Here is an 11,094-nt window from a genome sequence, read left to right as displayed (position 1 = left end):
TTTTTTTTTTTTTTTTTTTTTTTTTTGCAGCGACAGTTTGAGCACAAGAAATCTGAAAGCTCAATGGATTATTAAATGAAAATGCTACCAGCTATGCACTGCAGTGTTGCATCTGGGGTACAACCCCCCCCAAACAGTTCTGCTGTAGTTAGTTGGATGGTTTTCCATACACAGTTTTATAGTCAGGACAGTTGGTCTGTAGCCCAAGTAAAATGCAAGGTCTAGTCATACTCTACTAATGCTATACCATATAAACTACTGTACATACTACTACTAATAAAAAGACATAAGGATAAAAATATAATAGATGCACAGCATACTGCCTCATGTATCATAAAAATCCTATATGTATCTTCAATGAACACCAATTTTACCAATGTAGACATGGACGTTAACACTATTTTTTGTATTATGTTAAAAATGCTGTAAAGCATAACTGAGTTTTAGTTTGAGATTCTACTAACGCTGACATTTGCTCTGAAAATGTGTTTTTCCCCCAGGTGTTTTATGAGCCACAGAAAATCCAAACGTGTGACCTCACTCCTTTGCCTGAGATGGCTGATGCACAGCCACTTTCCTGTAAGTGTATTAAACCTAATGAATACTGAGAAAAGTCTCAATGTCAAGAGAAGCAGGGGAACATGGTTGCTCATAAAAATAAAAACAAAAATAGAAATTATTATAGCTACCCTGGGCAAAGCAACTGCATTAGATCATACTGTAGGATTATGTTTTCTTCTATCTTTGGATGTGATAACTTAAAACATAAAAGAAATGGGGACAAATACGTAGTTTTCAAGGAAAATTGCCATTGGCGTAAAGTAAATCCCCCTTGTGTTTATTAGTCTTGGGACTAATTAGGCTTGCTGATTTGTGTAGACATATCCATTCTACTTCTTTTAATGTTTTTAGTCTGTGGTTATGGGCAGCTGTCCAAACTTTGGTTGGGAGGATCTCAGGAAAACTATATTTCTCCTTTTAAGCAATAATAAAATCATTAAGGTCCAGCAGAACCTCACAGCAGCAAGTTCAACTTACTTTCTCCCATTTTGGAGATGCCTTGTTTTAAAGGACAACTGGTATCTTTCCCTCCAGTGCGCTCTCTCATTTGATTGCTGTGTACTGTACTGCATATGATATATATTCAAATTAACAATGCTTGAAAAACTGATTAGGCTTCTGTTTACACTGCAGTACAGGATTAATTGGATCAGACAGAGACATTGAGAAAGAGGGAAGATTACAGAGACAGAGGCAGTATTTACATTAAAACTATACCGAAACATGAACTTTGGATTTAAATGAGTGATTTCCTTTGTTATACCTTTGTCTCCACTTGGTCCCATCTTTCCTGTGTGGCCCACCGCTCCTTTAAGTCCTGTCTCTCCTGGCACTCCTGGGCAAGAAGACATATTTGAAATTTAAGAAATCATCTCAGTTTGTAATTCTGACTTTCCAATCCAACATAATATACAGAGATAGTGCACAACATTTTCCAGAAAGTAAATATGGTATTGTTTTTGAAGATCCATTCAAGTCTGTCATATTCTTATAATTGTGACTGATTTTCATAGTTTTCATCATTTTTCTTTTGTTTTTCTGATTATTTTGTTTGTTTTCAAGCCTGATCAATATAATTGCATTGTCCCATCTCATCCTTTAGAGATTATCTCTGTGAGCCCTGAGGTATTTTTCCAACAATCACTGCATAGTTTGGCTTTTAAATTGATGTTGTTGTTCTCATTATTAGTATGCCAGTAAATAAATTATAGGAAAAAATGCTGATTTATTTTGGGGAGTAACTAAAGTACTTTGTTTTGATAGGCTTTTTGAGAAAATAATATAGTCCCAGAGAATGTGTGCAGTCTTGCAGGATATATTAGTCAAACTGGAACATGGAATGTGATTTTATGTGTGTGTTCTATGTAATCAATAAAGTTCATGATTTAAGTTGACTTATTTAATTTATAAGCATCAGTAGTGATTACTTATTAACATATTTGTTCTGATTTGTTGTCATTGCAATGACTGTAACAGTTACAGTCATGTAATAGTCCTTCACTGTAATCTGAATACTCCACAATCCTGGCATGGTATGAGAGAACACGCAGGATTTTGGATGTTTCATTGAAAGTATAGGAGGACAGAAAATATCAGAATGTGGGAGAGAGAGATATTGAGCATGTGTGTGTGTGTGTGGGTGTGTGTGAATATGGGAAAACTACAGAACAGACTGAGGCCTTCTGCCAACACTTGAATGAGTATTTCCTCAGGAAACTATTCAACTGGAAATTGATGGCATTTGAAATACTAAGTGACGCATTGGAGAGGCCTATTGGTATTAAAGGGATTTGCCACACACACACACACATACGCGCAGCCAGCTATTCACTATTTCCTGTTTCCCACTTTCTAATGTTGATTTTCTACTTGATGATTTGTGAGAAGTGTTGGCGAAAGGTGTGAGGTCTTATGGATTGTGTGAGGTCTGGTAGATTCTGTAAAGCTCTGGCCTATGGGAAATGTCACTACTTCATTATAATCTATGGGCAATTTTTGCGTAATTTTTATCATGAATGCCTGAGAAGCAGCATCACTAAGTAAATATTTTGACAATACTGACCTGAGAACCGAGTGTGAACAGTCATTATGAATGTTTACTTTTTGCTATATGAAGAAATTTAATCTGTCGGTCTCTTGTTATTCCTTCAGTGTCTATAAAAGTTGATTAATGTTGTTTTCCCAGTGCTTATGCTTACCAGTTTAACCGTCTATCTAAACGTCCAGATAACAGTCCTTCCTATCACTACAGTCACTCTTTATAATGGCAAACCCCTCCAACTGGTTTAACGTCTGAAATCTCCAGCTGCTGGAGGATAATGAGGCGGAGGCGACATTTTTCACTTTAATTGCACAGCCAAAGACACATTTCAAACAACCTTAAGCTATTTCAAAAACAGTCATGCAGCTTTCCACAGACAGAAAGGCTGAATGTAGCAAAAAATGCAAGAGATTAAAATGCTAAGCAGAGAGTGGATCAGATCGTTAAATACACACTGTTTGCTCAAACATAATGGACAAAAATGAATACTGGTATTTCTACTTTTTGGAGCTTAGTTAACAGAGGAAGAGAGCTGGATCATGTGAAATGAAGTCACATTTTCCATCTGTTGTAAATAGGTTCTTCATAAGATTAACATTACATAACATTACATAAAAGTCTACTTTCTGTAACACTAAAATATTCAAGTAAAGCTCAATTAAAAAATGTGTTTGTTGACCTCAATGAAGCAACAAATTGTTTTTGTAGCCCACCAGAGCATTCTCGGTCATGTATTTCCTTTTAACATTCCAAAATTAAGCAACTGTTTCCTGTAAAAAGGCTTAAATTAAGACAGGGAATACATGCGTCATCTGTTGAGCTGTTGACTTACTTACAAAGTCATCATAGGAACATGCGTTCATTCCTACAGTACGCATACACACAGAAAAACCATAATGATTGGGTTCGCTATACTGCTGAAAAATATCCGCAGTCGAAAAGTTGAAAAAAGGTTCATACGTATACTTTCTTCCTTCTTTACACTTTTGGAAAAGCACTCAATCATACCTGGCATTTGTCTCTCAGACAGTCTGATGAGAGAAGTGTGTGTTTGTTTTTGCAAAGTGTGTGCATGTATGTGTGTGTGTACGACCTCTGTGTGAAGTTATATAATAAAACAAACATCTGCAGAGAGCAAGAGAGCAGCCAGGAACCAGTGTGTGTGCGTGTATGCACAATTATGTACAGTACTGTGTTTTTATGTTGCTGTGCATGTATATCTGCCTCCTTGTGTTTTGTATGTATGTATGTCTCAATGTGTGTGTGTGTGTGTGTGCGTGTGCACACATCTGTGTATATGATATGGCTGTTTGGTTGGCCAGCTAGTCTACCAGCCCAGTTGGAACAAATACCGTATAACGGAGTGGGACGCCACTCCTTTCCTCAGCAGCAATTAACACGTCTGCTTCCTCCACAGAAACACAGCAGTTTAGGTCTGTCTGTCTGTCTGTCTGTCTGTCTGTCTGTCTGTCTGTCTGTCTATCTGTCTGTCACAAAGCAAAGCAAGCCTCTGTATCTACCCACAGCAAAGGAAAGCAAGCTGTCTAGAGCAGGAAAGAGCAAAAACTACTGCCAGGGCAAAGTCATGCAGGCTGTCTGGCAGCTCAAAGTAAGATGTGGTTGTTTGTCCAGGTTACAGCAGCATGTTAAATTATATTTTTGAATTACAGACGGGTGAAGTCAGACTTTATGCTTCTGTGCAAAATAGACACGAGGCCTTCCCACCCATTACTTTTGCTGGGTTTTATTTCCACTTTTAGTTGTCCTTTTTCCCCTGTTTCACATGTTGCAAGCATGCTAATAAACATGGAAGCGGAGGTAGGCCATTTTTCTTCTGTTTTGTATTAGGACAAAGTAGACTTTGTACCAATAGGATAATGCTGTGCAACAACCAGTGTTGTTTTGAAATTCAAGATTATTTCTTTAAAATTCTTGAACCAGGGGAAAATGTACCAGAACAAAGTGGAATTATCTCCTTTGACTGGCAGATTTTTTTCAAAAGAAAAATAATGCTTGAGGACTGAATAATGAGACTGAATGACTTGAGTGACAGAATACAAAAAATGAGCATTGTGTTTGGCTACAGTCAGTACAGTGCATATTCATCAGCTGAACTTTGCAAAGTTTAGTACAACCTAAGTAAACATCAAGCAATGCACAGTCACCTACAACTGTTGTTGATCACATATTTTCAGTTCCATTCATTGGATTTGAAGTTATCCGATTTTACTGTGACTCACAAAGTCATCCAACTAGTTGCCACACTAGGTAAAACAAACTGGAGTTATTGTGATGACACTAATATTTGTTCAATGAATCATCTTCAACCGCAGTCTGATAACAAACTAAACTTTATTTTTTCTGGACTATAATGCTGGCCTTAAAGGAGAACATGATCATCTTTGTATATCAAAGTCTGTTAGGTCTTGGAGAATAATAAAGTTGTGAGAAAAGTTGCATAAAACCTAATAACTACAAGTCAAGTTGCATCAATGTAGGCACCAGACTTTGAAAAGGAAGAATAAAAACATATTATAGGACTGTAATGTTAAATCATCACTCTTTTAACAATGAAGTATCTTATATGTTTCTGTCCACATTCCTATAACTATACCCTTTCCCCCCACCATATACAGTGTATATAATAGATAGATAAATGCTGGATACCTGGAAGTCCTGGTGGTCCATCCTTCCCGAGTTTTCCCTGAGCCCCCTCCTCTCCAATCTCACCTTGGTCACCTAGATTTAAAAAAAGACAAAATGAAGAGTGATTTTATTTGCATAAGCAAAGCATGTTTCCCATGTCTATTCAGGAAGCTGCAGTATAACAACTGGCTAGCTTTCCCAATGTGCCCTGGGTTAAATCTGCATTCCCACTCACTGCTGGCATGGATGAAAACCATCACAGGATGATGATAAATTATCAAAACTAACAGCCGGCCAAGAAGTACAACAGCCCAGTGCTTGGGTGAATGAATGTTTGTGTACCAGATTCAGTGCAGGTCCTTTTGTGGGATTGGGTACAAGCCCTAAGTTAAGTTTGAATCAAATGTGGAGTCAAATATGGATGCTTATTAATACAATTTTCATTTTAATATAGTGGATTGCAACCGTGTTGCCTCACCCTCTTGTTCCTAGTTTGAAGTAGAAAATACACTGACCACAAAACACATGAGAAAGGTGAAAAGGCCGTACATAGGGCCAGCCGGCTAGAGTTTCAGCATGCTGGAAGAGGACCCGCAGAGTCTGTAGATATAAAAGAATAATTTTAAGGTAACAAAAACATGACTCTTATTACCCTAAGTCCTACACACTTTTAAGTATTAGTGACGCAAGGAAAGGCAACTTTATTTTTATAGCATATAACACAAAGGCAATTCAAGGAAGTTTAAGTGTAGAAAGACAGATAAAAGGCTATTTGTAAAGCTGCAAGTCTCGCACGGTGTAAGTTTCAATTAAAGGCACTAGGGAACACAAAAGTTCTTCTGTTTTTCAAACAGACAAATCTGCGATATCCAAATCCAGCTTCACTATGTTTTTTTTTTGTTTTTTTCTAGGAACAGTTAACAGTCCTTTTCCAGATGACCTAAGTGGCCTAGAGGGCAGAGGGAATTGAGAAATGTACTTTGGCGCTAAACCATTTGGTGATTTATAGACAACTAGGAGTAACTTAAAGTCAATTCTGTGACTGGTAGCCAGTACAGAGATCAGAGAGTTGGCATTCAGCTTTCATAGTCTCTGTGAGAACTCTAGCAGAGTTAAATGAGCTGAAACTGCCATAGTACTTTCTTGGAGAGACATGAAAATAAGATCATTATAGTACTCTAACCTACTTGAGAAAGCATGGATTTCTAAATCCTGTTTAGACATGTATCCTTGAAGTCTTGCTGTATTTTATGCTATTTATGATACTAGGCTGATGCCTTGATACGGCTGTTAAAACTGAGACTAGATTTTTGACTTTCTTACTTAAGAGAAATGGAGTCAAGATGGGCATGCACTCTGAGCCTAACATCGTTAAATGCACAAATAAAGTGTAGGAGAAATATCTCTGGTGGTTCCACTGCTCAGAAAGCTCCAGGCAAGAGATCTTGAAAGGCTTTCAGAGTTTACTACAATTCTGCCCTATTTGTTGATGCCAACAGCACTTTATATCTTTTCAAGGACTGGACTTTGAAATGAAGGATTGTAACAAACCCCTCTATTAGCCTGGAGGAGTACTTAGGAAAACTGATTATTCAGTTCTGCAAACAGTGTAGGCCATTGTAAGTAACCTAAATCACTGCAATTTCAAGTATTTTTGCCTGCATAACATTATTTCCTTTTCTGGACTACTGAAATGAAACCATGCACCGTGAAATTACTAACATGCCTCACTTGTGTGATTAAGGTGTCAAATTACAGAGAGATTTCCAATGCCAAATACGGTATAGTCTGGCAGTAATTTAACACGTCAGTAAGCAATAGGATCATACCTTGTGACACAAAAGAGTATAAGTGAATTCATGGCATGGCATGTGACGAGTGTTTTTCTTACGCCTCAATAATAAAAGAAAAAATGCCAGTAAATCTATTTAAAAATGCTGAAGTCAAAGTACCAGTAAATGCAATAAAAGTGTGTGTGTTGAAAAGTTCAAATAAATAAGAACAGTTTCGTGCACATTTTTCAGCCTATGAAACACACAGAAAAATGCACGTCCGACACCCACTCGAAAACGCAGACGTGAGCTTTACACACTCTGACTGACTCCGGTCAGTCGTATCTGGGATGCGTCTTGTTCAAATAATCACTTCAGTTTAGCAGCAGCTGTCTAAATATGCAATGTCACAATGGGACTTTCTTACTTGTACAGAAAATTCTGTGGAAAGCTGACAAAATGTGTCCTCACTTACTATTGTGTGTATGTATGATGCGGCCTCTTCACGTGACTCGCTAGTTAAAAACAGAGACTCAAGCTTACATATATTTTTCTGTCGATACACCTGAAGTAACAGCTCTATCTTTTTTTTTTCTTTTTTTCTTTACACCAGAGCTAAAAGACATGTTTTTCACTAGTGTGAATGGAGCTGAAAAAGTGGGTAGCTTAACTGTATTTTATTAGGTCTGTCTGTCTGAATCAGCAGGGGAACGAGCTACTGGATGTTGTAAAATGGAAAACACACACGGAGAGGCTTTCCCTCCCAAAGACTATGGGGTAGCAGACTGCTAGCTAATAAACTACAGGACATTACATGCTTGGTACCTTTATCATCAGTTCTGTAAACCCTGAAGCATATTTTGGGTGTTTCCTTGAATTTTCCACTAAGACTTTTTTTTATTTGACTCATATATGTATTGGCATTTCCACTGTGAGAACATAGTGCAATACAATACATTTACTACAAGGTCATAAACTTATCTCCAACACGATAAACAAATAAGAGTGGAGATTGTGAGCACACAAGAGCCCAAACAGAAGATAAGTATGTATAGCGAATAGTATATTTACATATTTATTGGTCCTTCCAAACAAGTACAATCTTTAAATCTGTTCATGTCAGAGAGTTTTGCTTTGTAGGAGAAAATCTTTACAAACCTGATTATTATTGTTTTTTAACATTTTATATTTTTTGCTTTACGAATTATAGGATTGTCAACAAAATGTTTAAGTGCAGAAACAAAACAAAACACACAGAGACACACAGGCAGACTCATATGGGGCATGCGTTACCTTTAGCTCCAGGTAGGAGGGTATTGGTGCAGACTTCTGTAGAGGCAGAAATGTAGTTTAACACAGCTGCAAAAACACAGAGCACCAACAGTCCCATCATCTGCCAGTCATCCCTGACCACCAAAGAAGATCCTGATCTTTAGATGTGCAGATCGTCACTTGCTCCAAAGTACTGACTGTATAAAGTATCGCATGTACCAGTTTGCACCTACTGACAGTTTTAACCGTAAGACCAGAGGATCAGTGCAGCATTAATGAGCAAACATGCTGCAGAGAGGGTCGAAACAGAGCTGTGCTGTTGTTTATAGAACACACAGACACACTTCTTTATGCAATCACTCTCTCATACTCACACACACTTGTTTATAGTGTCTTATCAGTTATTTGTCATATTGTCAAGCAACATTTAACAGGGTACTGCATTCCTATGTCTTGCTCCTTGGTAAGAGTTCATACCATAAGTCAGATAGATACAAAGAAAAGCAGTATTATACAAATACAGTGTAATGTATTTTTTTTATTTTATTTATTATTTTAAATCATTTTCATGTACTGTAAAACAGTATTTTGACTTGTATGAATGGTATTCCTTGTCACGGAAGTGTGTTTTATGAAAACGCATGAAGTGCCCTCAAATGTTTCCAGTAAACAAGAGCTTAAAAAGCATTACACATAACATGTTTATAATGTAAAATTGCATCTGATTAATGTTAATAGATGATAGATGTTTGAGATCAAAGCAACTGGGATGTTTTCTTATCAACAGCAAGGGAATAACACCTCTTGGCCCACACATTTTTTCTTCTCTCCTCCTCCTCTGCTTGTCTATTACTCTTCCTCCCACCCTTCAGACCACAAACCATTTTGGGAGATGGGAGAGGTGTGCACTTAGACATGCACACTCACACATACACAGGAACAAACACAAAGATGTGCTGTATATCATGTACATGCACACAAAGACATACCCATAAATACGCAAGGCGCAAAAAATGTCCATGCACAAAAACAGAAATGCATGAACACACAAAGATTCTTGCATAATTGCATCCTCTGGTTTGTCACTATGTGGTGAAAACATGCAGGGATTAGAGGGTTTCGAGGCCTCGGGGACACAGAGAGAAAGGAAAGTAGGGTGGGTGGCAGCAAATTAGAAAAGAGACAGAAAGAGAGTCACAAACAGGGTGAGATAGTGAGAAGAAATTAAGGATAATTACAGAAGAAGACACAGAAAGACAGGAGACAGAGCAAGGAACAAAGAGGGATAGCAAGTAAAGAAGAGAGTGTGGTTGGAGCCACAATGCCTTGGCACAAATAAGGATTTCCTTATTCAAGAGTTATGCTTCCTGGGATGTCTTAAGCTCTCCATCAGTAAGGCATGTCATTGGGGGCTCTGCTGTTTGGAGTACAGGGAGGGGCTGATGTTATCAAAAGACTATTATTCGAAAAAAAAAACAACAACTTTATGTTAAATAGACATCAGCTATTATTCCCTGAGGGGCAGGATTAGTTGTCACTTTGAAAAGCAGCCATTTTGAGGAGATGAGTTAAATGGTTTGTTGCTTTCATTGTGGTTGGCCCATCTTAATGTCGTTTGTATTTACAGGCAAAAATCTTTGAAGTACAACACATTTTTCTGCTTAAGATGAGTTACAACTTATTTCAACTGCAGCAAGCACTGCGTTTTTCAAAGGTACATACTGCATACATGTAATAATATATGCAGTAGGCCTGTTACACATCAAATCAATAATCAATTCTTGTTGCTGATTGTTGTTTGTTTCTGTTGGGTTATCTTTGAAAAAGATTTTAAACCGCACACATATGCTTAAAAATATTTCACACTCTCCCACTGTTTGTTCCAAGCTTCGAAGTTTATATCATTCCTACTGAGGAATTTGTTGCTTTTGAGAGCAGTGTATTTTGGTACTAGAGCTCTTTTATGGTTCTGGCCTTTGGTTTTGCTGACAATAACTGGCTAGCTGGTGTGGCTTGTTCAATTACAGTTGAAAAAAAAGTAACCAGTACCAACAGCATGCATTTATGTGGCCAACATTGTAAAAAAAGGAGTAGAACTGCTGCGTGTTCATGTACAAAAAGGAGCCAGTTGAGGAGGTTCAGGCGTCTGATCAGGATGCCTCATGGGCATTCCTTTGCAGATTTTCTGCCGCATCCAACTGGTAGGAGACCCCGGGGGTAGACCCAGAACATGCTGGAGAAATTATATAGCTTATTTGGTTTTGGAGCGCCTGTGTAGAAGCTGGAAAATGTCAATGGGGAGAGGACTGGGCGCCCCTGGCTTAGCCTGCTGCCACTGCGACCCGATACTGGATAAGCAGCAGAACATGGATAGATGTTAAAAGGACATTGTTGAAAAAGAGCATGTCAGTCAGCCTACCCTGTAGATAATGGTTAAATAACTACTAATGAATACAAAGATCATAAAAAGAGCAAGATTGTGTGTTTGTACCATAAGTTATTAATCATCCTTTCACGTTACACTGTTTCAGTCGAGGTCTGGAAATAGTGCAGCATTACTGCAGCATTTTTACTCTGTATCCACACCACATACACAAATACACACACACACACACACACACACACACATAGGAATAACCCTGCTATCCTAAAGGCTAATTGTTTACATGTGGTTTGGATTGCATTCTCTAATTAAGAAAGTGATTCACACTCCTGGATTGAGGGTTGACTCCATTGTGGTAACCGCACCACAAAACAACCCCGTTTTCTCTGTTGCCTAAAAACCCCATTTACAACACTCAG

At 38.0% G+C, this 11,094-nt stretch overlaps 1 protein-coding gene across 1 annotated transcript in view; it reads right to left on the bottom strand.

Moving 5' to 3' along the window:
* colec10 (collectin sub-family member 10 (C-type lectin)) overlaps positions 1-8,589 on the bottom strand; it is a 10,718-nt gene extending 2,129 nt beyond the window's left edge. Inside the window, exons 1-3 of the mRNA XM_019256931.2 lie at positions 8,314-8,589; positions 5,270-5,341; positions 1,325-1,396 (exon numbers count right to left, since the gene is read on the bottom strand). Of these exons, the coding sequence (XP_019112476.1) occupies positions 1,325-1,396; positions 5,270-5,341; positions 8,314-8,413 (244 nt within the window). The 5' untranslated portion in view covers positions 8,414-8,589. The remainder of the gene's footprint in view (positions 1-1,324; positions 1,397-5,269; positions 5,342-8,313) is intronic.
* Between the last annotated feature and the right edge of the window lie 2,505 nt (positions 8,590-11,094).

This window comes from Larimichthys crocea, chromosome XIII (assembly GCF_000972845.2).
Source record: "Larimichthys crocea isolate SSNF chromosome XIII, L_crocea_2.0, whole genome shotgun sequence".
In the NCBI taxonomy this organism is placed as follows: Eukaryota; Metazoa; Chordata; class Actinopteri; family Sciaenidae; genus Larimichthys; species Larimichthys crocea.
The sequence above is the reverse complement of the archived record's forward strand: the minus strand, read 5'-3'. Positions and strand labels throughout refer to the sequence as shown.